This window comes from Nerophis ophidion, linkage group LG10, assembly GCF_033978795.1.
Source record: "Nerophis ophidion isolate RoL-2023_Sa linkage group LG10, RoL_Noph_v1.0, whole genome shotgun sequence".
Lineage (NCBI taxonomy): Eukaryota > Metazoa > Chordata > Actinopteri > Syngnathiformes > Syngnathidae > Nerophis > Nerophis ophidion.
Window position 1 is genome coordinate 8,778,415 of NC_084620.1, and position 27,360 is coordinate 8,805,774.

At 43.7% G+C, this 27,360-nt stretch overlaps 1 protein-coding gene across 8 annotated transcripts in view; it reads right to left on the reverse strand.

The window, feature by feature from the left end:
- Positions 1–27,360, reverse strand: part of col7a1l (collagen type VII alpha 1-like) — a 153,441-nt gene that overhangs the window by 7,761 nt on the left and 118,320 nt on the right. For 7 of the 8 annotated variants that reach the window (XM_061912239.1, XM_061912240.1, XM_061912237.1 and 4 more), the window contains 25 exons: positions 27,275–27,360; positions 27,163–27,198; positions 22,118–22,144; positions 21,974–22,033; positions 21,545–21,670; positions 21,404–21,475; positions 19,872–19,907; positions 19,720–19,779; positions 19,572–19,616; positions 19,466–19,501; positions 19,053–19,088; positions 18,933–18,989; positions 18,800–18,871; positions 11,547–11,618; positions 11,446–11,481; positions 11,296–11,376; positions 11,128–11,235; positions 11,000–11,062; positions 10,880–10,942; positions 7,984–8,100; positions 4,912–4,989; positions 4,793–4,846; positions 4,664–4,712; positions 1,106–1,243; positions 632–691 (listed from right to left, as the gene is read on the reverse strand). The exon at positions 27,275–27,360 is cut by the window's right edge and continues 193 nt beyond it. In XM_061912239.1, coding sequence (XP_061768223.1) covers positions 632–691; positions 1,106–1,243; positions 4,664–4,712; positions 4,793–4,846; positions 4,912–4,989; positions 7,984–8,100; positions 10,880–10,942; positions 11,000–11,062; positions 11,128–11,235; positions 11,296–11,376; positions 11,446–11,481; positions 11,547–11,618; positions 18,800–18,871; positions 18,933–18,989; positions 19,053–19,088; positions 19,466–19,501; positions 19,572–19,616; positions 19,720–19,779; positions 19,872–19,907; positions 21,404–21,475; positions 21,545–21,670; positions 21,974–22,033; positions 22,118–22,144; positions 27,163–27,198; positions 27,275–27,360 — 1,668 coding nt within the window. Of the gene's footprint in view, positions 1–631; positions 766–1,105; positions 1,244–4,663; positions 4,713–4,792; positions 4,847–4,911; positions 4,990–7,983; positions 8,101–10,879; positions 10,943–10,999; positions 11,063–11,127; positions 11,236–11,295; positions 11,377–11,445; positions 11,482–11,546; positions 11,619–18,799; positions 18,872–18,932; positions 18,990–19,052; positions 19,089–19,465; positions 19,502–19,571; positions 19,617–19,719; positions 19,780–19,871; positions 19,908–21,403; positions 21,476–21,544; positions 21,671–21,973; positions 22,034–22,117; positions 22,145–27,162; positions 27,199–27,274 lie in introns of all 8 variants that reach the window. The other variant, XM_061912241.1, reaches the window with a different exon arrangement.

A 27,360-nucleotide genomic window follows, 5' to 3' on the forward strand; every position in this document is an offset into this window, starting at 1 on the left:
GGTGTACCCCGCCTTACGCACGATTGTAGCTGAGATAGGCACCAGCGCCCCCCACGACCCCAAAGGGAATAAGCGGTAGTAAATGGATGGATGGATGGAGTGCCAAATAACGTGAACGTTCTTTTCCTGTTCATAATTTGGCTCATTTAATTGGAATTGCATGTTTTATATACATTTCTGCCCAGATATTTATATAAAAAATATTATTTGATCATTTTTATTTGTATTTGCAGTTCAAATGTAGTGACTTGTTTAATCCAACAGACTATCATGAAACAATAACACAGTATCAGTGCAGTCTCAATACAGCTAGCGAGTGTGCCACATACTCACTGAGGCGCCATTTCCCCATCACTTTGTCGTGTCTTTGTTTGGGTGTTCGATTCTGCGTAATCATACACAGGACTAGTTTGTAACGCGCAACATTCGACCGTCTAATAACCAAGGCGGTACACACACAAAAATCATACAAAAAGTGGCGTTGTAAGACTTTTCTCTGCTTCGCCTTCAAATCTAGCACACTCTGTCAGACATTCATGGATTCCCTTTTGGGATGATTTCAAGAAGACTCATGACTCATAGATGGCGTGAAGATGAGTGTGAGTAAACAAGAAGAGGAAGTGAGTCTCACCAGAGGCCCGCGATCCAGAAACTCGTCTTTTCGTCCTGGAGGCGGCGCCTTTAACGGGATCTGAAGAGTGGAAACGGGACGTTGTGAGGCGGCAGATTCAATATTCATGTGAGACGCAGCTAAAATAATCATTCCTGAAACAAGGGAGGGTGCAGATGGTTATTTGGACATTATTATTTGCATTATTATATAACGACAAAGTTAAGTTGTACAACTTCTCAGACAATACTGCGGTGAAATGGCGTCACTCGGTGTAAAAAAAGTAACCTTCGTGGGGTTGGCGAAAGCTCGCCCGCTGTTATTGACGTTGGCAATGACAGCCTTTCATGCCTCGGATCACAATAAATTGGGCTGCTGATTGATCTTTTTGCAGCCGCTAATGAGCTCTGGGAAGTGTCGCCGCTTCCTGCAGTGTTGGCCCTCGCCATCAGATTTTACTACTCTTCCGTTACTGCGTTACGGGAGTGTCATTACCAGTGCTGTTTGCTGAGAGCAGAACCTCCATCTTGTCCTCCTCTTCCCCGACGTCGTCTTCATCCTCGTTAAGGTGGTCACTGTCTGCGGTTCTTCCATCGGGGTCAACTGACCGGACCATGAACTTGTAGTCTAAACCTGCTTGGACACACACACGCTTTAACACGACTGCACTAATTGTCGTGTGTGTTTACATGTGTGTGTTTGGCACCGTGGGGTGTGTGTGTGTCCCTCTTATGGAACACAACAGATGGCCCCCACACATGCCGCTGCCACGGGAGTTCACACACACGCACACACACATATTCTTGTATTTGTCATTTTCTAGAAACCTCCAAAAAATTCCTACCTCCTTAGGACCACCCTTTCTAGATATTTAAAGATTTGTATTTAAAACTTCAATATCGTATTTCCTTGAATTTCCGCCCGGGCGCTAATTAATTTAAAACCTCTTCTCACTCCTACATTTACCAAAGGCATGCGGTAAAAGTAAGCATGCGCTAATTATTTTAAAACCTCTTACCAAAGGTATGCAGTAACAATTTGAGTGTGATGTAAGCTTGGACCTTAAATCCTACCGAATAGCTCTTAATCTTCTTCCGTTTATGAGATTTCAAATGACCAGTATTGAAATCAGCCTCCTCCATTTTGAAAATGATGACAGGGGAAGTGTCACTCGGACCGTTACGGGTTTGACCAGGCGGTAATACTAAGCATGCGCTAATTATTTTGGGAAGCGAGTTTGACCCGGCAATAATTCAAGGCCGGCGCATACTATATCCCCTGCGGCAATTCAAGGAAATACGGTAATATATACATACTATGCGAATATAAAAAAAGGTAACATTTTAGTTATTAATTTTTTTTCAGAATTTTTTGTTTATAATACGTTTTTATTAATTTTGGCCAAAGGGGGCACATTTTCCCTTTATTACACACACTTGTTATTTCATATGTTGGCCAGAGGGGGAACAATTTTAAAACAGACACACAATCAATTAGAAAAATCATTTTTTTTCACCCTAATTTTGATAGATTTCACCACCAGGGGTGCAAATGAGATCTGTATTTTTTGTTTAGTGTAATGTGCTTAATGCCGTTGACAAACGGGTCACGGACCACAGATGGCCCCTGTGCCGCCAAAGGGGGCCCATTTTCCCTTTAATCACACACACTTGTTATTTCATATGTTGGCCAGAGGGGGAGCACTTTTAAAACCGACACACAGTCAATTAGAAAAATCCTTTTTTTTCACCCTAATTTTGATAGAGTTCACCACCAGGGGTGCAAATTAGATCTCTTTATTTTTTGTTTATTGTAATGTGCTTAAGGCCGATGAAAAACGAGTCACGGACCACAGATGGCCCCTGTGCCGCCAAAGGGGGCACATTTTCCCTTTATCACACACACTTGTTATTCTATATGTTGGCCAGAGGGGGAGCACTTTTAAAACCGACACACAGTCAATTGGAAAAATCATTTTTTTTCACCCTAATTTTGATAGAGTTCACCACCAGGGGTGCAAATGAGATCTCTTTATTTTTTGTTTATTGTAATGTGCTTAAGGCCGATGAAAAACGAGTCACGGACCACAGATGGCCCCTGTGCCACCAAAGGGGGCCCATTTTCCCTTTATCACACACACTTGTCATTTCATATGTTGGCCAGAGGGGGAAAACTTTTAAAACCGACACACAGTCACTTAGAAAAATCCCTCCTTTTTGGGACCACCCTAATTTTGATAGAGTTCACCACCAGGGGTGCAAATGAGATCTCTATTTTTTTTTTATTGTAATGTGCTTAAGGCCGATGACAAACGAGTCACGGACCACAGATGGCCCCTGTGCCGCCAAAGGGGGCCCATTTTCCCTTTAATCACACACACTTGTTATTTCATATGTTGGCCAGAGGGGGAGCACTTTTAAAACCGACACACAGTCAATTGGAAAAATCCTTTTTTTCACCCTAATTTTGATAGAGTTCACCACCAGGGGTGCAAATAAGACCTCTTAATTTTTTGTTTATTGTAATGTGCTTAAGGCAGATGACAAACGAGTCACGGACCACAGATGGCCCCTGTGCCGCCAAAGGGGGCACATTTTCCCTTTATCACACACACTTGTTATTTCATATGTTGGCCAGAGGGGGAGCACTTTTAAAACCGACACACAGTCAATTAGAAAAATCCTTTTTTTTCACCCTAATTTTGATAGATTTCACCACCAGGGGTGCAAATGAGATCTCTATTTTTTGTTTATTGTAATGTGCTTAAGGCTGATGAAAAACGAGTCACGGACCACAGATGGCCCCTGTGCCGCAAAAGGGGGCACATTTTCCCTTTATCACACACACTTGTTATTTCATATGTTGGCCAGAGGGGGAAAACTTTTAAAACCGACACACAGTCACTTAGAAAAATCCCTCCTTTTTGGGACCGCCCTAATTTTGATAGAGTTCACCACCAGGGGTGCAAATAAGACCTCTTAATTTTTTGTTTATTGTAATGTGCTTAAGGCAGATGACAAACGAGTCACGGACCACAGATGGCCCCTGTGCCGCCAAAGGGGGCCCATTTTCCCTTTATCACACACATTTGTTATTTCATATGTTGGCCAGAGGGGGAGCACTTTTAAAACCGACACACAGTCAATTAGAAAAATCCTTTTTTTTCACCCTAATTTTGATAGATTTCACCACCAGGGGTGCAAATGAGATCTCTATTTTTTGTTTATTGTAATGTGCTTAAGGCCGATGAAAAACGAGTCACGGACCACAGATGGCCCCTGTGCCGCACTCTGGGCAGCCCAGCTTTAGAAGCTAACTGTTAATAGCCACTATAGCCTTAGTACTGTAGTATTTTTCAAGATTCCAGATTCAAGATTGTTGATTGTCATATGCACAGTTAAACAGACAGTTTGCCGTACAATTAAAATATTACTTTGCTAGTCCACTCTTCAACAAGTCGCACGGTACTTAGCTAAAAACAAAAAATAAAAAGTATATACAAGGCACAGTAAGTAACATAACATTATTGCACATTCTGATTGACAGTCAACCTATGGTCACAGCAGCAGTTAAAGTGTCTTTAGTGATCAAATGTGAAAGGTGTCTACAGTGATGGTTCACAGTTCGGGGGTGGTCAAGGTAACTGTCTTTTTGTTCATCCTATGGTCAGATATGGGACGCGGGTTGTCTTATAGTCAGCACTGGAAGTCGTAAAATCAGCTGTTCACCTGGCGGGTTTTTTCGGGTATGAATGGGGATGTCCTTCTTTAGCTGCCGTCTTGTTTTATCATATATTGCTGCCTTTGCACCGGTCAATGTTTACTTTTGTAGGCACATTTAATCAACAAAAAAATCCTGACTTTGGAGCAATGTTCACAGACTCTAATATTTGGCTCTCTATTGGGACCATGATTTATGACCTGACTTGTTCACCGGTCCTCGTATGGCAGGTACTTTTCCTTGTCGATGTCTCAAGAAGGGGAGAAATACAAGAACACACACACACACACACACACACGGGCGCGCGGTAAGGAGTTGAGTGTGTAGACTTACCACACTTGTGCACCACCTCCTGAGTGACTATGTTCTTCACTTCATGAGCCTTCACACACAAGAACATAATCAGTGTGTTTTCTAGTCCTATGTGTGTGTGTGTATATGTGTGTGTGTGTGTGTACATACTGAGAGGCCAGGCTCTCCCTTCTCCCCCTTCACACCTCCACTCCCCAGCATTCCCTGCAAAAACACACAGTTATAATAAGGATATAGCGATGATGACAATGTTCAGGAGGGATTCTCACACTCTGTCCTCTCAGTCCTGGCATGCCCGTGGCTCCTTTTTCACACGGCTGCACTTTGCCTCTCCGGCCTCTCACGCCCTGCACACACACACACGCGCGCACACGCACGCACGCACGCACACACACACGCACACACACAGTATGACACTCTCAGTCATTATCCATCCTCTGGAGGATTGCAGACGCAGTGAGAGTATCGTGATTAGCATGTTAATACTGAAGAATCTATGAGTGATTAATTCGTAATTTTTTGTAGTAGCCATGTGTGCGTATGTTAGTTGGCAAAGTGCCAACGGTGTATTTCATTGTTGTAGACAGCACGGAATAACTAAAGAGTAGAAGAATGATGAAACGTTGTGCCGCAAACGGTTGTAAAATACTACGTACAAGGAGACTGGGAATAATCTTTCATAGGTAAGATTGTTATTTTTATAAATAAAATGTGTATGATTAGCACATTTTTACATTGATAATAGAGTAAACTGCATGAAATTGATACAGAAAAAAATGTGTTATTCAATATACCGTATTTCCTTGATTTTCCGCCGGGGCGCTAATTAATTTAAAACCTCTTCTCACTCCTGCGCTTACCAAAGGCATGCGGTAAAAGTAAGCATGCGCTAATTATTTTAAAACCTCTTCTCACTCCGGCACTTACCAAAGGCATGCAGTAAAAAATTGAGTGTTATGTAAGCTTGGACCTTAAATCCTACTGAATAGCTCTTAATCTTCTTTCCTTTATGCAATTTAAAATTACCGGTATTGGAATCATCCTCCTCCATTTTGAAAATGACGGCAGGGGAAGTGTCACTCGTGACGTCACGAGTTTGACCAGGCGGTAATACTAACCATGCGCTAATTATTTTGGAAAGCGAGTTTGACCCGGCAGAAGTTCAAGGCAGGCGCGTACTATATGCCCTGCGGCAATTCAAGGAAATACGGTATATGTTATGATCCGTTGCCCGGATCATGTTTTGTCTGTTATTTTTGACTGTTTTCTGCACCCCTAGGTTTGTGTTTCAGTTCCCATGATTGCAGATTAGTTCCACCTGCTTCTGATTAGAGTTCAGGACGCTCACCTGCGATCTTGGCACTAATCAGAGAGCTATTTATTCAATGATGCAGCTTGCTGTGGACCATGTGACTTGTGGAATATTCCACATTTTAAGTTGGAGTAATGTGTTAGGGTAGTGTTTCTCAAATAAAGGTTTGGGTAACTTGCGGGGTCATGGTGATGTGTCAGGGGGGTCGCAAGCAGCAGCGGAGGTTTCCATTATTTTGTCTCTACTCAAGTATTCATGTGAGAACAATACAGAGCCTACAGCGAGGTGGCAGCAATGCCACCTTAAAGAAAAAAATGCCACAAGTGTGAAATTTAAATCTGGTTTGAAGAAACACAAGAGAAGGTAGAATAAATCAAAATATGGTTTTAATGTCATCATTGCCTGCGCACAATAATGCTGATGTGCAGTCAAATAAATGCTGCTTAAAGGCCTACTGAAACCCACTACTACCGACCATGCAGTCTGATAGTTTATATATCAATGATGAAATATTAACATTGCAACACATGCCAATACGGCCTTTTTAGTTGACTAAATTGCAATTTTAAATTTCCCGGGAGTTTAGTCTTGAAAACGTTGTGTAATGATGACGTGTAAGCAAGACGTCACAGGTTTTTAGGAAATATGAGCGCTGCGCACACACACAACTAAAAGTCGTCTACTTTAACAGCATAATTACACAGTATTTTGGAAATTTGTGTTGCTGAATCTTTTTCAATTTGTTCAATTAATATTGGAGAAGTCACAGTAGAAAGATGGAGTTGGGAAGCTTTAGCCATTAGCCACACAAACACACGGTGATTCCTTGTTTAAAATTCCCAGAGGTGAAACTTTACTATGGATCAGAGCGCGGTCAAGCGAACATGAATCACGACGGAATGTCAAACAGCAGGTTTCGGTGAGAAAATTGTGGTTAAAAAGTCGCATCTTACCGGAGAAAAGCTGAGCTTGTGTCGTCCATAGCTGCCGTCGACTCCCCTGAGACACTGGCGTCAAGACACCCGTGGACACATCCCTCTGACTATCAGGTACTGTTAAACTCACTAAAACACTAGCAACAAAATAGAAGGATAAGGGATTTCCCAGAATTATCCTAGTAAATGTGTCTAAAAACATCTAAATCCGTCCTAATGCAATCGCGTTTTTTTTTTAACTTTTTTTTTTTTTTTCTTTGTAGTCCTTCGCTATCAATATCCTCAAACAAGAAACTTTCATCCTCGCTCAAATTAATGGGGAAATTGTGGTTTTCTCGGTCCGAATAGCATTTTTTGTTTAAGGCTCCTATTAAAATCAATGTGAATATGTGAGGAGCCCCCACACTTGTGACGTCATCGTCTGCGACTTCCGGTAGAGGCAGGGCTTTTCTCTTAGCACCGAAAGTTGCGAACTTTATCATGGATGTTCTCTACTAAATCCTTCCAGCAAAAATATGGCAATATCGCGAAATGATCAAGTATGACACAAAGAATGGACCTTCTATCCCCATTTAAATAAGAACATCTCTTTTCAGTAGGCCTTTAAAGCATCTTTTTTTGATGCTGCATTGTGCACCACATAATGTGTACCTAATGATGTGACCGGTGAATCTCTTTAATTTTTATAATGTTTATTTTCATTTGTCCCAAAAAAATTGAATTGACATAGTACTGATGTTCGTACATTGTATATTTTCTAAAGATACATTGATACTTAATTAATTAATAATTAGCAGACATGAGTGTGAATGTTGTCTGTCTATCTGTGTTGGCCCTGTCCAGGGTGTATCCCGCCTTCCGCCCTATTGCAGCTGAGATAGGCACCGGTCGGAATAAGGGAATAAGCGGTAGAAAATGGATGGATGGATGGATAATTTGCAGACATACTCAGAAAGTGAGTTAGAAATGTAACAGGGGAGCAAAACTTTTGTAAAATGTACAGTGAAATATATGTTATTTAGACCATAAGGAAGATTTGAATCACCTTAATAAATATATAAAAATAAGTTGATTTTAACAAACATAACATGTACCTTTGGTCCTGCCAACCCATGGAGCCCAGGGGTTCCTGGTGGTCCTCGGCTGCCGTCCTTTCCTGGTTTGCCTGGTGACCCTTTGAACCCAGGGAAGCCTGGGAAACCTGTGGCACCCTGCACAAGAAGATACAACATATTTACACAAACCCCAAAACAGAACAATTTGTGTTTAAAAATAACATTTCAATCAGGGGTCTGAACCTCAATTTTAACTGGCGGCCACTGAAAGTCTGGGTGAGGCTGGGCCACACAAAACAGTCACTTCAATATCACATTCTAACCATTTGTCCTACTTTATGAACTACAAAATGTTGTCATTGCACCCAAAAAGTACAACAAAACGTGTTTATCAATCAATCAATCAATGTTTACTTATATAGCCCTAAATCACTAGTGTCTCAAAGGGCTGCACAAACCACCACGACATCCTCGGTAGGCCCACATAAGGGCAAGGAAAACTCACACCCAGTGGGACGTCGGTGACAATAATGACTATGAGAACCTTGGAGAGGAGGAAAGCAATGGATGTCGAGCGGGTCTAACATGATACTGTGAAAGTTCAATCCACAATGGATCCAACACAGTCGCGAGAGTCCAGTCCAAAGCGGATCCAACACAGCAGCGAGAGTCCCGTTCACAGCGGAGCCAGCAGGAAACCATCCCAGGCGGAGGCGGATCAGCATCGCAGAGATGTCCCCAGCCGATACACAGGCAAGCAGTACATGGCCACCGGATCGGACCGGACCCCCTCCACAAGGGAGAGTGGGACATAGAAGAAAAAGAAAAGAAACGGCAGATCAACTGGTCTAAAAAGGGAGTCTATTTAAAGGCTAGAGTATACAAATGAGTTTTAAGGTGAGACTTAAATGCTTCTACTGAGGTGGCATCTCGAACTGTTACCGGGAGGGCATTCCAGAGTACTGGAGCCCGAACGGAAAACGCTCTATAGCCCGCAGACTTTTTTGGGCTTTGGGAATCACTAACAAGCCGGAGTCCTTTGAACGCAGATTTCTTGCCGGGACATATGGTACAATACAATCGGCAAGATAAAATGGAGCTAGACCGTGTAGTATTTTATACGTAAGTAGTAAAACCTTAAAGTCACATCTTAAGTGCACAGGAAGCCAGTGCAGGTGAGCCAGTACAGGCGTAATGTGATCAAACTTTCTTGTTCTTGTCAAAAGTCTAGCAGCCGCATTTTGTACCAACTGTAATCTTTTAATGCTAGACATGGGGAGACCCGAAAATAATACGTTACAGTAATCGAGACGAGACGTAACAAACGCATGGATAATGATCTCAGCGTCTTTAGTGGACAGAATGGAGCAAATTTTAGCGATATTACGGAGATGAAAGAAGGCCGTTTTAGTAACGCTTTTAATGTGTGCCTCAAAGGAGAGAGTTGGGTCGAAGATAATACCCAGATTCTTTACCGTGTCGCCTTGTTTAATTGTTTGGTTGTCAAATGTTAGAGTTGTATTATTAAATGGAGTTCGGTGTCTAGCAGGACCTATAATCAGCATTTCCGTTTTTTTGGCGTTGAGTTGCAAAAAGTTAGCGGACATCCATTGTTTAATTTCATTAAGACACGCCTCCAGCTGACTACAATCCGGCGTGTTGGTCAGCTTTAGGGGCATGTAGAGTTGGGTGTCATCAGCATAACAGTGAAAGCTAATACCGTATTTGCGTATGATGTCACCTAGCGGCAGCATGTAGATGCTGAAGAGTGCAGGGCCAAGGACCGAACCCTGGGGAACTCCACACGTTACCTTAACGTAGTCCGAGTCAACCCTTTCAAGAAACAGAAAGGTAACTATGACAGGAGTAGACAGGACTAGGAGACTAATGGGTGACGATATGGGTGCCTCCCTGTAAAAGGCAGAGAAAAAAAAGACCAATTCCAAACTGCACCTCTGAGGAAGTGCAGTTCCATTAGCCTGGCTTTAAAACAAAGTCAACATCTCAAGTGTCCTTGAAGGAAGGGATTTTAGAGCGTCTTTCACTGCAATGGTCCCACTGGGGAATGTACAACTTGATTTTGCCAAGGCCAGTGCAGGGGGAGCCAAATTGTAGATAAGGATTGTTTTGGTTAGGGTGAGCAGATGCATTCCAATAGATTTATCTACTCTAGTTGTCCTTTCAGGCTCTCAAATTTACCACGACTTTGCCTTGCAGAGCTGAAAGCTTATCCAAAGTGTTATCCTGTTTGTGATTTATTTCAAAAATAGCCACAGTGTGAGTGCCTATAGCCCTGCCCATCCCGTCAATCATGACGGGCAGCCTCTGGGCACCTTGAACGGCTAACACCATATTCCGAATTTGTCGATAGACCAGATCAACGCTCTATACATCTAGAACCTGAGTTTCTCGTTGAGAAAATCTTGTCATTTGCGTTGCGAGAGAAGTTGATCACTTCCATGTTTCAGATTTGGATAACAGTGCAAAAGACAGATTCTTAAAAAGTTAAGACAAAACAAAGAAGCCAAGCAGGGAACTATAATGGAGGGTTGAGGGAAGACTCTGCCTTCAGTGAGAGCAAGCAATGAAAAACTACTTTTAACAGCAACTATATAAAACTTGAGCTATGCTAGACCTTAAATTATTATAAAAATATAATCTTGAATGTAAAAATTTTATATTTTGACACTGTTGAGATTCCCAGGAGATGGTCAGAGATACTTACTCGAGCTTAAGGAAGTTGCTGTTTGTGTTGTAGTTAGTGTTCTTGCTATAATATATTTAACGATTAATCGCGCTGGGTGTGTATTTCACAATTACACTAATCTGTGCATTTAATTAAAAGGCCACAAAATATGGGTCTACAGGCTGAAAGTTTGAGACCCCTGATTTACAAACGTTATTCGATACGTTCTCTTAAAGTCCTGTTTCAAACCTTTACTCCTTTTTCTCCTGGGTCACCAGTAATGCCATGGATACCGGCGTTGCCTTTGTCGCCCTGATGGAACAGCATATTAAAGTAAGGGTCTGAGAAAAGATTATTAACATGCTCTACCTTCCGTCCAGGCAGTCCATTCAGGCCAGGTATGCCGGGGGTGCCAGGTGTCCCTCCATCCCCCTGTTCAGAAGAGATAATGGTCACACAGCATTTGTGACTAATTGAAACGTGGCTGAGTTACAAACCTTGTCACCATTTCTGCCAGGACTCCCAGTCCGTCCCGGGAAGCCCCGGAATCCCTTCTCTCCCTTCACGCCTTTATCTCCTGGTGATCCTACGTCTCCTGCATCCCCCTGAGAAATAAGAAGTGAAATATGCAGGATGATATAAAGACTTGAGGAGCATTAAAGTACCTGTTGACCCCTCAGGCCTTGCAGCCCTGTGTCTCCTTTGTCCCCTTTGGTCCCATTCACTCCATTGCCTCCGCTGTGACCCTTAAAGTAACATCATTATGTCAAATAGTAGTATAATTTAGGTCACGTACAGTACTGTACGTATTTTACCATGACTCCATTGATGCCTGCTTCTCCTGGATCTCCCTGTAGAAAAACAACGCAATTTTTATGAGAAACCACGTAAGATTTAGTGACTAAAGTCTCCAGACCTTCTGGCCGACTGGTCCTCGAGGTCCAAAACGTCCCATCATGCCCTTAATACCAGCATCCCCCTTCAACCCCTGGGAACAATTCAAATGCAACAACAATTGATGAACATTTGTGTAGAAAGTGATTTCTCTAGTAGTAAAGTTGAATATTTACTGCTTATTTAGATGTACTGCTTTCTGATTTTTCAGTACGCATACTTGAGTTCGGTACAGAGGCGTACAGATTCAAGTAAATGTTTCATGTTTCACTCTTCAGGCCAAGACTCAGCTGTCTACTTGCACCTCAGGGAGAAACAGCACTTCTTTGAGAAGAAAAATTTACAGATTCTTGACAAGGAGTTCGAACGGTTCGAAAGAGGAGTGAGGGAAGCTGTCTATGTCATGGTTGAAAAACCATCCCTGAACAAGTGAGATGGTCTGCAACACCACCTGTCTTCCACATACAACACTGTCCTTTCAACCATTCCTAAAACATCCTTGTCTTTTGACAAGAACAAGAAAGTTTGATCATATTATGCCTATACTGGATCACCTGCACTGGCTTCCTGTGCACTTAAGATGCGACTTTAAGGTTTTACTACTTACGTATAACATACTTAACAGTCTAGATCCATCATATCTTGCTGATTGTATTGTACCATATGTCCCGGCAAGAAATCTGCATTCTAAGAACTCCGGCTTATTAGTGATCCCCGGAGCCTTAAAACAGTCCGCGGGCTTTATTCTATTCGGGCTCCAGTACTTTGGAATGCTCTACTGGTAACAGTTAGAGATGCTACCTCAGTAGAAGCATTTAAGCCCCGTCTTAAAACTCATTTGTAAACTCTAGTCTTTAAATAGACCCCCCTTTTAGACCAGTTGATCTGCTGTCTCTTTTCTGCTCTGCCTCCCTCTCCTAGGTGGAGAGGTTATTAGGTGACCAGAGATGAAGAGCTACAGTAGCTGTTCCAAAGTCGGGACCCGGGATGGACCACTCATATTTGCATGAGTTGATAACGTCTCTACGCTGCGGACTTGTCTTCACTCAAGATGATCCCCTGCTGGCCCCACTATGGACTGGATTCTGGCACTATTAACTACACCGGTCCCCTGCAAGGTTTCTCATTGTATCCCATTAGGTTGAGTTTTTTCTTGACCTGAAGTGAGATCGTTGTGGCCTGTGCAGCCCTTTGAGACACTTGTGATTAAGGGGTATATAAATAAACTTTGATTAATTGAACTTTGACAAAAGACTCTGCAATTTAGTTTCAAACAAATAACACGAGTTACAAACATTCTGGTCACAGAAGGTGACCAGAATGCAATTTTTGCCATTTGTTTACAAATGAATGGAATGCTAACGTGGGGTATTCCGACTATTCAATAATGGTAGTAGTCGATCCACAGCGATCGTTCTGCACACAATACCTCAATGCTAACGAGGGCAAAATAAGCTTTAACCACTGTTGTTGGCTTTAACAGTTAGGATTGCTTATTTGCATCATTGCATTTGTTTTTCTCACTACATTAGTGCAAAACCATTCTCTGGGTTTTGGAGTATAAATAAGTCCATGAGCACAAACTTATGAAGCCTACTTGAATGAGAGGCGAAAGGTCTTCCAAGACAAACCAAACAGTACAGGTGCAATTGATTGAATGCCCTTTGATGACAATGACCGTCACCTGAATGAATGAGAACATTCATTGACAAATGTTTAAAGTGTTATTTTACTCTTCAACCAAATACAAACATCTGCTAATGGCAAAGCATTTGGAGCGTGCATAAAAGCCGCCGTAGAAGGTGTAGAAGCTTGCAGAACACAAGCAAAACCCACAAGCGTGCAGCTCAACTAGCTTTGATTAGCGATGGTGCTAAGAAGACAGAGGATGTAGATACGCTTCCATCCAGGGATGTGACCACCCTTGGAGAAAAACTGACATCATCCATGTAATGTACTACAAAATGTTTTTGTTTTTGTTTTTTTTAGTATGTAATTTACGAACATCCATCCATCCATCCATCCATCTTCTTCCGCTTATCCGAGGTCGGGTCGCGGGGGCAACACCCTAAGCAGGGAAACCCAGACTTCCCTCTCACCAGCCACTTCGTCTAGCTCTTCCCGGGGGATCCCGAGGCGTTCCCAGGCCAGCCGGGAGACATAGTCTTCCCAACGTGTCCTGGGTCTTCCCTGTGGCCTCCTACCGGTTGGACATGCCCTAAACACCTCCCTAGGGAGGCGTTCGGGTGGCATCCTGACCAGATGCCCGAACCACCTCATCTGGCTCCTCTCGATGTGAAGGAGCAGCGGCTTTACTTTGAGCTCCTCCCGGATGGCAGAGCTTCTCACCCTATCTCTAAGGGAGAGCCCCGCCACACGGCGGAGGAAACTCATTTCGGCCGCTTGTACCCGTGATCTTATCCTTTCGGTCATGACCCAAAGCTCATGACCATAGGTGAGGATGGGAACATAGATCGACCGGTAAATTGAGAGCTTTGCCTTCCGGCTCAGCTCCTTCTTCACCACAACGGGTCGGTACAACGTCCGCATTACTGAAGACGCCGCACCGATCCGCCTGTCGATCTCACGATCCACTCTTCCCTCACTCGTGAACAAGACTCCTAGGTACTTGAACTCCTCCACTTGGGGCAGGGTCTCCTCCCCAACCCGGAGATGGCACTCCACCCTTTTCCGGGCGAGAACCATGGACTCGGACTTGGAGGTGCTGATTCTCATTCCGGTCGCTTCATTTACGAACATTATTATCATTAAAAATGTAATGTAAAATTCTATAACATACATAAGATAGGATAGGATAGATCTTTATTGTCATTGCACAAGTACAACAAAATTTCATTTTCGGCACAGTCCCGCTAAGAGCAGACATACGTTACAAGGGAGGACAAGACGAGACCGCCAACGGATCAGCCACTTACGGCGCTCCTTAAAAAGGTGAGAAAAAGGTGACATTGGGAGAGGGGGGAGAGTAAAAAAAAATATCGGTCTAAGGCTAGACCCTCAGGAGGGGTCCAGACTGAGTCCAAGGAAAAAGCCTCACATAGCATGGCACACATTAAACATGGTATGTATATCACACCAACTTGCAACCGAGGGAGGGCTGGGTTTGAAGAGACACCGTTGCTCAGCCATCCACAGCCCCAGAGGAATTAAGCGGTTGTGAAGGCGTTGATTCGAGGGTGGGGGTCGTGTGTGCCTAAATACCCAATTAACTTAGGAGAGATGATGAAATGTTTTTATATGGACTGAGGCCGATCTCAAAGTTCGACCACAGGTGTTGTTGACAGAAAGGAAGGTCAAAAGGAAGGTCAAAAGCTTCCATCTTTGAGGAGTCCTCGGGAGAGTTTCTTCATGCAAAGAACATTTCCCATTTGACAATTCTATCTTGTAGTTACGCTCACTCAGGTCATTTAATTCCGGTGTTGTTTACTCCTGTTTACAATATGTCACGTCAAATATATATTTTGGTGCTGGCTACTAATGAATACTCCAGAACTATAACTGTGCGAATAGAGGCGACAACATGTAAGTTAGCTAGATGATTACCTAACTAGCAAGCTTATTTCGGTGCTCTTGATCGCCTCCCCGTCCTGCAACTCATTTAGGCAAGAGGAACACTGAGTAGCTGCGGTTGATGCGAGCGTTCAATAAATTTAGTTTGGATCTTATTTTTTTTATTTTTCATTCAAAAACGTGGAAGCAATATTTAGAGGCGTAAATTTATGTTTAAAAACGCGGATTTATGTGTGTCTTCGGATATTTCACATGCCTGCCAATATCTGGTAATATATCACCTTCCCGGTGAAATAGGTAAGCAAAGGTGGTCTAAAGTGCGGCCCAGGGGCCATTTGCAACACATTGCTTGTTTTTAGTGGCTCACAGCACGTTGTGGAAATCAAATAGACACAAAATAGGAAATTAGCGGAAATGGGAAAATAGAGCAAAAAGGTATAAGGCAAAGAGAAATGGCTCATATGCTGATACCAATTAATAATAATAGTGATGGTCCACACAGGAAAGGGGCCAGATTTCCTGACAGCGTCTCTACTTTTAAAAAAACTACCATGAAAAAGTTTACATGATTGGACAAGGAAACAAGGTGCTCTTTGAAGTCCTGTATAACGTTGCATGCATGAGCTACACATGCACTTTTAGGTGTTTTAAAATTATTCAAGATGTTGTTAATTATTTTTGCATTTTGTAACCCTACTGTAAAGAAAATGAACTCAACCGTGACTTTAAAGTGTGTGTTGAACCGCAATTATGCCAAACCATTACACTCCTACCGCCTATTAGAAGTGCTGTAAAAACTTGACTCACAGCCAAATCGCGGTTCTTATTTATTACGATTCTGAATTGATTCAAAATTTTCAAGAAGTAATTGTTGTTTTGGCCACATATAAACATATAAACATTCCATCATTTCAAAACATATCATCCATCCATTTTTTACGGCTTGTCACTTTCAGGGTTGCGGGGGGGGGGGGGGGCTGAAGCCTATCTTTTGATTGAAAGATTGATACTTTTATTAGTAGATTGCACAGTTCAGTACATAGTCCGTACAATTGACTACTAAATGGTAACACCCAAATAAGTTTTTCAACTCTTTTAAGTCGGGGTCCACGTTAATCAATTCATGGTAAGCTGCATTTGGGCGGTAGGCGGGGTACACCCTGGACAGGTCACCACCTCATCGCAGGGCCAACACAGATAGACAGACAACATTCACACTCACATTCACACACTAGGGTCAATTCAGTGTTGCTAATCAACATATCCCCAGGTGCATGTCTTTGGAGGTAGTAGGAAGCCGGAGTCATGGGGAGAACATGCAAACTCCACACAGAAAGAACCCGAGCCCCGGGGTTAGAACCCAGGACCTTTGTATTGTGAGGCACAAGCACTAACCCCTGAACCACAGTGCTGCCCTGCGCGCGACCATCATATCATATCATATCATATAAGTCAGCAGCCAAGATGAGTTTTGTAACCTTTTACCTGTTTTGGATATGTATTTTTTTATTTATATACTGAATGATATGAAGAGTTCATACGCAAAAACCGATAAACGCCATTTTGATCAAGTTTAGCCCAGCCTCGGTAATATATAGTCCGCCACTTCTGTTGTGGTATACCAAAATCAATTTGTTTGCAAATGCGGACAAATGCCGCTTTTAACGTCATTTAGTTCAGCGATTTATTGCAAAGGCCGATAAGCGCCATGGATCATCTACCACAAAAGCCGATATATCCGTTTGCCCAACCAGCGCTGCAGTACGGGATCACGTGACAAACAAAATGGCGGCGCGCACGGACTCACTCAGTGTTGTTATCCACGCATGAATAATTTGGAAGCTTCTCCTGTGAACACTGTTAAGCCAGCGAAAAAAACTGAGGTGTTGAAGTTATTATTTGATGTTGGCGCTAGCACGCGTGTCCGTGAGTTTTACACCGCCGCGTTAAACGATGTTGTCAAGCATGGAGCTAATGTCGATAGCGATGATGAGTGAGCTGTTATCTGCACAGGAGTGTTTTTGATAGGCAAACCAGGTTGAGCATTTGTGGTTGTTTTATTAATAAAACATTGTCTTCATTGCAACACTGTTTTTTCATTTTGCGCTGAAAAGCACAAGGTAAATATGTGAGGTCACAGTTCCAAAAAAGCATGTCCGGTTAGCAAGTACGAAAAAACAATGTTCGCAGGGACAGCTAGATTTATACATACCAAGGGATCGAAACTGTTAAATAATGAAGTAAATAAATGTGAACAGTTGTTACGTTGAAATGTGGCTTTCGATAAATTTAACGTTCTGTTTTTCTCTCTATCTTTATCTTGAATATTATGCGAAATAACGACCGCAAAGAAAACGATTTTGGAGGTATCTGTTTTTGCGACATATCATAATTTGGATATATCTGCTTTTGACGTAAAACCACATCAAACACTCTTACTTGAAAGCCATTCATTACATCAGCATTTCTTAAAAGTTTAGGCTTTCATGACTTGCTTATGTTGATATTAAATAAACCATTGTACGCTTGTGCATGTACCGGCAACACCAGCAGGCAGAAAATCGTTAATATACAGAATCGGTCAAAATGGATTTATCTGCTTTTGCATATGAACTCTTCATATATTGTGAGAATTAGTTTGTACGATCAGTGTCAGAGCTTGGTCCGCATAGCCGGCAGTAAGTCGGACACGTTTCCAGTGAGGGTTGGACTCCGCCAAGCCTGCCCTTTGTCACCGATTCTGTTCATAACTTTATGGACAGAATTTGTAGGCGCAGTCAAGGCTTTGAGGGGTTCCGGTTTGGTGGCCGTGGGATTAGGTCTCTGCGTTTTTGCAGATGATGTAGTCCTGATGGCTTCATCTGGCCGGGATCTTCAGCTCTCACTGGATCGGTTCGCAGCCGAGTGTGAAGCGACCGGAATGAGAATCAGCAATTCCAAGTCCGAGTCCATGGTTCTCTCCCGGAAAAGGGTGGAGGGCCATCTCCGGGTTGGGGAAGAGACATTGCCCCAAGTGGAGGAGTTCAAGTACCTAGGAGTCTTGTTCACGAGTGAGGGAGGATTGGATCGTGAGATCGACAGGCGGATCGGTGCGGCGTCTTCAGTAATGCGGACGTTGTACCGATCCGTTTTGGTAAAGAAGGAGCTGAGCCGGAAGGCAAAGCTCTCAATTTACCGGTCGATCTACGTTCACATCCTCACCTATGGTCATGAGCTTTGGGTCATGACCCAAAGGATTAGATCACGGATACAAGCGGCCGAAATGAGTTTCCTCCGCGGGGTGGCGTGGCTCTCCCTTAGAGATAGGGTGAGAAGCTCTGTCATCCAGGAGAAACTCAAAGTAAAGCCGTTGCTCCTCCACATCGAGAGAGGCCAGATGAGGTGGTTCGGGCATCTGGTCAGGATGCCACCCGAACGCCTCCTGAGAGAGGTGTTTAGGGCACGTCCAACCGGTAGGAGGCCACGGGGAAGACCCAGGACACGTTGGGAAGACTATGTCTCCCGGCTGGCCTGGGAACGCCTCGGGATCTCCTGGGAGGAGCTAGACGAAGTGGCTGGGGAGAGGGAAGTCTGGGCTTCCCTGCTTAAGCTGTTGCCCCCGCGATCCGACCTCGGATAAGCGGAAGAAGATGAAATAGTTTGAATTGAGGATTCATTCTGAATCGAATAGTCACTCCAAGAATCGGAATCGAACACGGTCACGAATTGTTGTAAGATTCCCATCCCGACTGCCTGTAACACTACCTTGACACCAGGGGGCCCATCCTCGCCCTTCTCTCCTTTATCGCCATCAAAACCCGCAGAGCCTCTTTCACCCTGTAACAAACCAAACGGTTAAATCAGGTCTGACACGGATGGAGTGACTCCAAGTTCTCACCGCGTCTCCTTTGGCCCCTTTGAACCCACGAGGTCCTTGAATTTGAAGTGCACTCCCCTGTAAGCCATGGATCAGGCGGTTACAGGCTAATATAGCTTGTGGCTAACGAAACAGACGTACCCGCTCTCCTCTGACTCCTGGCAAGCCGCTTTCTCCCTGAAGTTACAAGTAAAAGTTAAAGTTAAAGTACCAATGATTGTCACACACACATTAGATGTGGCGAAATTCTTCTCTGCATTTGACCCATCTCCTTGATCACCCCCTGGGAGGTGAGGGGAGCAGTGGGCAGCAGCGGTGCCGTGCCCGGGAATCATTTATGGTGATTTAACCCCCAATTCCAACCCTTAATGCTCAGTGCCAAGCAGGGAGGTAATGGGTCCCATTTTTATAGTCTTTGGTATGACTCAGCCGGGATTTGAACTCACGACCTACCGATCTCAGGGCGGACACTCTAACCACTAGGCCACTAAGTAGGTGTTAGGTAAAAAAACAGATCATTGTCACGTTTAGTCAGAAGAAACACAACATCTCACCTTTGCACCTTTGTAGCCGCTCATGCCCATAGGACCCTAAAACAAAGAAAACAATGTAAACTCTTTGACATGTAAATCATTTTAAAGTGCGAAACAAAATGCTCACTATGTTTCCTGGAGCACCCGGCACACCTGGGGCGCCCGAGCCACCCTGAAACAACAGTCCACGAGTCAGCATAAATGGAAAAGAAAAAACGTAAAATATTTTAGCATGGTCTAAAAGCAGTGGGATAGCATATTTCTTTGTTAAACACCTTTTTTCCAGGGAAGCCAGTCAAACCCTGAGGTCCTGGCTCTCCAATAACACTGTCACCCTTAAGAGATTGGTTTTAGTATTTTTCCAATAAATATATCATAATGTTTGAAGATATTACAGTGTATAAGTGTTCATTTAGTGTGCATTTACCTTTAATCCTTTTACCCCAGCAACGCCACGAGGCCCCTGAAATGAAGCATGATCGAATTTAGTCAAAAATCCTACATGAACTTAAAAACATCTAAATATTAAAAATCTCAGTCTGACACTAATTAAGTAAACAATACCGGGAATACCAACACTTAAGGTGTCCTGATCAGATATTGATATCAGATGTCGGTCCATCAAAAAACAAGTACAGGATTATATCTGCTTGCATGTAAAATGAATTATATTTATATAGCGCTTTTTCTCTAGTGACTCAAAGCGCTTTACATAGTGAAACCCAATATCTAATTTTTACATTTAAACCAGCGTGGGTGGCACTGGGAGCAGGTGGGTAAAGTATCTTGCCCAAGGACACAACAGCAGAGACTAGGATGGCGGAAGCGGGGATCGAACCTGCAACCCTCAAGTTTCTGGCACGGCCACTCTACCAACCGAGCTATACCGCCCGTGAAATATAATGTGCGATACAAGCAGTGCTGCAGTGTGTTTACTTGTGCAAAGCTGGACAGCCAGTTAACACAAAGTTGGCCTTTTTTTCTTTTTTAGTCAAGTCCTTTACGAAAGGTAAACATAGTAGGCTATAGGCTAGCAGCTACACAACGGCTAAGCATGCTAGCACACAAGCTAGACTTACTGTACATAATACGTGTCCTCAATCGAACAACCCCCCAAAAAATTGCTGATCCACTTTAATTTAAAGACTGCATTATTCTGTTTGTGTAATTTCACTTGATCAAACATTTTCTAACAGTCCACACTACAAAATAATAAAGGTATTGTCAGGCTTGCCACTGACGGTTTGTTTGTGTTTTAGTTTCTCCTCTGTGTGTTTAGTATTTCCTGTTCTTACTTCCTGTCGGCACTCTTATTTTGGTTCAGCGTCCTGTTTGTCTCCCTGAGTGCCTTGTTTCCCCTCAGCTGCGGCTGATTGGCACCTGGCCACACCTGGTGTCAATCAGCCAACTCCTATTTGCACCTGCTTTATCTCTCAGTCAGTGCTGGATTAGTGATTTGTCTTGTCGATGACTTCCGAATTGTCGCTCCTGTCATGTTGTTTCATGTCGAGTCAATGCAGCGTAGCGGTAAGCTATCTTTCGGGATCTGTTTGTAGCTTACTGTTTTTTGTTCCCTGCTTCTGTTTTGTTTTCACTCTACAAGTAGCGACTTCTGTTTTCCTGTTTGCTACCCGCTAGCTTCCACGCTATGCCCCTTTTTGTTTCTTGCTAGCTTCCATGCTAAAGACCCTTTTGTTTGTTATCCGCCTTGTGTGCGTCCTTTGTTAGTACCCATTTGTTTGTTCTTATTCTATATTTTAATTACATCATGTTTTCTCACTCCATGCCTGCCTCCATCTCTGCATCTTGGGGTTCATCACAAACAAACTCTGACAAGTATGCATGAATCCTGCTGAATACGCAAGGCTCCAATATCAGTATTGTATTGCAAGTTAAAAAAAATTGTATGGGGGACCCCTTACAAAAAATAACTCAATAATGTAAATGTGTATTAATTACGTCAGGTCCTACTGCTCCTGTAAGTCCAGGGGCTCCTGGCACCCCGTTTTTCCCCCGTCTGCCTCGCTCCCCCTGCATAGACAACAAACATTCCACTTTCAAAGCGTCCAATCTTCTGTGAGCAACTTTATGTCTCAGTACTTCTCTGCCTGGCTCTCCGGGGTCCCCTGGTGGGCCCTTAATGCCCGGGACACCCTGAATCCCGGGGCTACCGTGGATGCCTTGAATGCCCTGAGCGCCAGGCTGCCCCATCTGCCCTGGTTCCCCCTGAGGGTTTAATGGAAGTCAGTGCAGAGAATTGCATTTGTTTAATTGCTTTTGAAAAACACACATTCAATGTGACATTTATCAACTTTTCTGTTGTATATTTTTCCGAAACAGAATGTGATTTAGGACCGCTGCTTCTTTGGAATAATTGCCTTCCAATCAAACCTTTATGGGTTAATCAGCACATAAACAACATTCAATGAGTCAGACGGCCAATTAAATTCCCCCAATTGAAATATTAACGAGAAGCAAAGTCAATCAACTTTAAAGTGATTGAGTTTTGATCATTTGTTCCTGCGTCACCTTGTTGCCGGGCAGACCAGCTTGGCCCTCGGGCCCTCGGTGGCCGATGCCTGGCTCTCCCTGGACACATTGAAAACTGCTTTCAACTTTATCATAACCTTTATGTCATAACTGTATGGACATTAATAATTATAAAAAAAATACCTTTTGCCCCTTTTCGCCAATGTCCCCCTGCAGAAAAATAGCACATATCAGAGTTGGAGAACACCAACAATCGGTGCTCTTTGCGTCCCTTGGGAACAAAATGTATACATGCAGGACAAAATGAACTGCAAAATATTTTTTAGAAGGCAAAAATGTGTCGAATAATAGTGAAGTGAAGTATATTTATATAGCGCTTTTTCTCTAGTGACTCAAAGCGCTTTACATAGTGAAACCCATCCATCCATCCATTTTCTACCGCTTATTCCCTTTTGGGGTCGCGGGGGGGCGCTGGCGCCTATCTCAGCTAACCCCATCCATCCATCCATTTTCTACCGCTTATTCCCTTTCGGGGTCGCGGGGGGCGCTGGCGCCTATCTCAGCTACAATCGGGCGGAAGGCAGGGTACACCCTGGACAAGTCGCCACCTCATCGCAGGGCCAACACAGATAGACAGACAACATTCATACTCACATTCACACACTAGGGACCATTTAGTGTTGCCAATCAACCTATCCCCAGGTGCATGTCTTTGGAAGTGGGAGGAAGCCTGAGTACCCGGAGGGAACCCACGCATTCACGGGGAGAACATGCAAACTCCACACAGAAAGATCCCGATCCTGGATTTGAACCCAGGACTGCAGGACCTTTGTATTGTGAGGCAGACGCACTAACCCTTCTGCCACCGTGAAGCCCTATCTCAGCTAACCCAATATCTAATTTTTGCATTTAAACCAGTTTGGGTGGCATTGGGAGCAGGTGGGTAAAGCGTCTTGCCCAAGGACACAATGGCAGTGACTAGGACGTCGGAAGCGGGGATCAAACCTGCAACCCTCGAGTTGCTGGCACGGCCGCTCTACCAACCGAGCTACAGTCTTTTGCGGTTTCACATAATTGCATTTTTTTTTTTCAAAGTCTATTCTTTGTATTTTTGGCCTAAATTGAACTTGTTCGAGCACAAAAATGGCTAAATGAAGGAACAATATCAATACTGCAGTAGTATTGGCGAGTACATGAGACCAAACCAGTCAGAGCACACTGTTGAGTATGGTGGCCACTGATAGGTTCAGCCTCATTAGGCATCCAGTCATAGCTTTACGAGTGGGGGATGGCGTGGCGATTAGTTGTTTAGTGGGGGTTGGCAGCAATTTGGGGGTATGGTGCAATCCATCTGAGGTTACCTGGTTCAATGCCTAACCTTCAGCCTCTAGTACGTCCGTTGTGTGGGCACTGGATAGCTTCACCTTGTCCTGATGGGCATGGTTAGCCGCCATGCATGTGCGTAGAATGTGTGAGTGAATGGGTGAATGTGGAAATACTGTCAAAGCGCTTTGGGCTCCTTTAAAAAGGGGTAGAAAAGCGCTTTACGAGTACAACCATTTACCATTTATAAAGGTGACTTATGTGGGTGTTATTTCATATCTAAATCTCTCATAATGTAAAAAAAAATAATAATAATAATTTTCAAGGTTTATTATGCTTTAGTTATGAAAAAAATCTAATTTATAATTGCTGCTTTTCGGACCCAGAACCCAATTAACAGCGAAAAATGATGGATTACTGCACATTATTTATTTCAAGTAGTTCAACATGCATTACCTACAGCTGTCAAATGATTAATTTCAATATCAGATTAATCACATTTTGATTTTCTATTAATTGGGATTAATCGCTAGGGATGTGAATAAAATAAATTATAATCCCATTTGATTCGGATTCTTGAGGTTACAAAACCTCCTCCTGGCTGACGTATATTTTGTTCCTCACTGGCACTCATCGAGGGCGGACGCTCCCCTTTCCTCTCCCTTATCTCTCCATCCATCCATCCATTTCCGACCGCTTATTCCATTCGGGGTCGCCGGGAGCACTGGTGCCTATCTCAGCTACAATCAGGCGGAAGGCGGCGTACACCCTGGACACGTTGCCAACTCATCGCAGTGTTATCTCTCCTGCTTGCTTCTTTGTCTTGTCTTAACTTTCTTGTTGCCTCTTTTTGCACTGCTCTCCAAATCTAAACATTGGAACTATTTAACTGGCCTCAACGAAATTGACAAAATGGGGGAACCAGCTTGTTGTGACGGAGCGGTTGTTGCTGGACACACGACAGACTCTTGGGAGAAGAAGGAGGGTCGCGTGCCTGGCAACACTTTCAGGCAAGGACGAGAAGATATCGACCTATTCGGAATTATGACAGCAGGACATCTGCTGATTGGAGTAAGCGTTGCTCTGGTGTGTCGACAAATTGGAAGTTCGAGATGCTACCTCAGTAGAAGCATTTAAGTCTCATCTTAAAACTCATCTGTATACTCTAGTCTTTAAATAGACCTCCTTTTTAGACCAGTTGATCTGCCGCTTCTTTTCTTTTCTTTCTCCTATGTCCCCCCCTCCCTTGTGGAGGGGGTCCGGTCCGATGACCATGGATGAAGTACTGACTGTCCAGAGTCGAGACCCAGGATGGACCGCTCGTCGGGACCCAGGATGGACCGCTCGCCTGTATCGGTTGGGGACATCTCTACGCTGCTGATCCGCTTGAGATGGTTTCCTGTGGACGGGACTCTCACTGCTGTCTTGGAGCCACTATGGATTGAACTTTCACAGTATCATGTTAGACCCGCTCGACATCCATTGCTTTCGGTCCCCTAGAGGGGGGGGGTTGCCCACATCTGAGGTCCTCTCCAAGGTTTCTCATAGTCAGCATTGTCACTGGCGTCCCACTGAATGTGAATTCTCCCTGCCCACTGGGTGTGAGTTTTCCTTGCCCTTTTGTGGGTTCTTCCGAGGATGTTGTAGTCGTAATGATTTGTGCAGTCCTTTGAGACATTTGTGATTTGGGGCTATATAAATAAACATTGATTGATTGATTGATTGAAGTTGCTGGCAGTCTTCAAAGTACCCCAAAAATACCACAAATGACTGTGGACACTTTGTGATTTAGATAACATCGGACTGTCTACCCCGCAGGATGAATTTTGAGGAGCAGTCATAGACAATTCAGACTGAAAAGCATATATTATTTTCACACGCATACAAAACATTTTAACTTGGATTTTTTTCCCTGGCTTCGAGACTCTCCAGAAGGACAGTGCGGTGAAGACACAACAAACTCCCTTCTTGTCTCTCATGGACACACACTTGTTGTTGTTAACTTTGGACTAACGAGCAACTGCACGACACCAAGGCCGTGGAACAGAAACATGTTGCAGGCAAACACACACACACATGCATCCACAAAAAATATACGCCGCACACACATACCCCACTTCCCATATAATACCCTTGACGCGAATCCCTTAGGGGCGATGGACGGATGGGCAGCGCCTGAAAAACTGCAGCCTTCCACCGTAGCACCCACTCCCTCCCCTCTGTTGCTAGTCTCGAGATAGATGTTGTAAAAAGAGTATGTGCTTCGGTATGGAGGTTTTTTCCCACTCTCTAGATTGTATTTTTTTACTTATCCTTCCCCAGCGTTGACCTTTTTCCTATCTTTTACGGGGCGCCTTGTGGCGACCCATTAGTGTTCCTGTTCTATAACCCTGTACACCGTTTGTTTGTCTAATCTTGAACGGGTGAATTGTGAATTATATTTATATAGCGCTTTTCTCTAGTGACTCAAAGCGCTTTACATAGTGAAACCCAATATTTAAGTTACATTTAAACCAGTGTGGGTGGCACTGGGAGCAGGTGGGTAAAGGGTCTTGCCCAAGGACACAACGGCAGTGACTAGGATGGCGGAAGCGGGAATCGAACCTGCAACCCTCAAGTTGCTGGCACGGCTGCTCTACCATCCGAGCTATACCGCCCCACTTCGTGTTGAAAACAAAAGTGTTGTTGTACTTGAGCAATGGCTGTAAAGACCTACCTACCTATACGTGCAACAAGTAAGCAAGGCCTAAAAAAATGTAACACGTTTGAAACGATTCAAATAAGAATCACGGTTCCGATGTGAATCGATTTTTTTTCCGGCACGCCCATTAACCACAATCACTTTTCGGTGGTACTTTCCTTGATAACTCATGTTTACTTCTTGTTGTCCATGTACTAGTAGCACTCTTACTAGCGGCTGCCCGAAAAAGGTGATTCGCTTTTTTTATTTATTTGTTTCAAACCTTTTGTGTTTTTATGACAAGAGAATTAATGACTGCAAATATGTATTTATGCCAACACACACCTTTCACATGCGATTAACGTGAAGAAATAAGTTATGCGATTGATTATGCTGCATTTATACATGATTAATGGCTCGGGATCTTCCTGTGTGGAGTTTGCATGTTCTCCCCGTGACTGCGTGGGTTCCCTCCGGGTACTCCGGCTTCCTCCCACCTCCAAAGACATGCACCTGGGGATAGGTTGATTGGCAACACTAAATTGGCCCTAGTGTGTGAATGTGAGTATGAATGTTGTCTGTCTATCTGTGTTGGCCCTGCGATGAGGTGGCGACTTGTCCAGGGTGTACCCTGCCTTCCGCCCGATTGTAGCTGAGATAGGCGCCAGCGCCCCCCGCGACCCCGAAAGGGAATAAGCGGTAGAAAATGGATGGATGGATGGATAATGCAATATTTTTGTGATTAACTTTAGCAGCCTTAGTATCATCAGATTTAGAGTTTAAAAAGGTTTGAGTTTGACGAACAAATGGCGCCGATTCAGCTGAACGGTGCTTGGCATGGAATAAGAGATAAAAATGCGTGCATAAAAAAAGAGGAAAAATACTTGTCAGTGTTGTTTCACAAGGGGAATTATTCATGTGTGTGCTTTTTAATCTGGTGAGCGAAAGATGCTTCAAAAAGTCAGACCAGTGATGTCACGCACTGATGCAACATGGGTAATGTGTGCAAGGGAAAGTTTCCTTTCATTTTAGAGGACTTGGCGTTCATGATCCAAACTCTTGCGAGATTGGTAATGATGCATTTAACTGATGAAGCCCCTGAGATGACGCTTGAGTTTCGGCATTCAGATCGGAAGAGAATTTGTATTGCATGCAAGCTTACAAACCACATTGGATCCAGATTGTGCTGACAAGAGCGAGGTAATTAGGAATTGCGATGACTTACCTTTGGACCTTGTTTTCCATCCTCCCCTGGATGCCCCTTTTAATTTAGGAAATGCATACATGAGCAAAATAAATATTTTGAAGTCATATCATGATAGGAAGTGTGGCCTTACCTTCAGGTGTGAATACTCAGGGGGGTAAGGCTGTCGGAGATCTTCCTCCCCATTTCTCCTCGCCCACTGGTCCTGTTTCTCCAAGT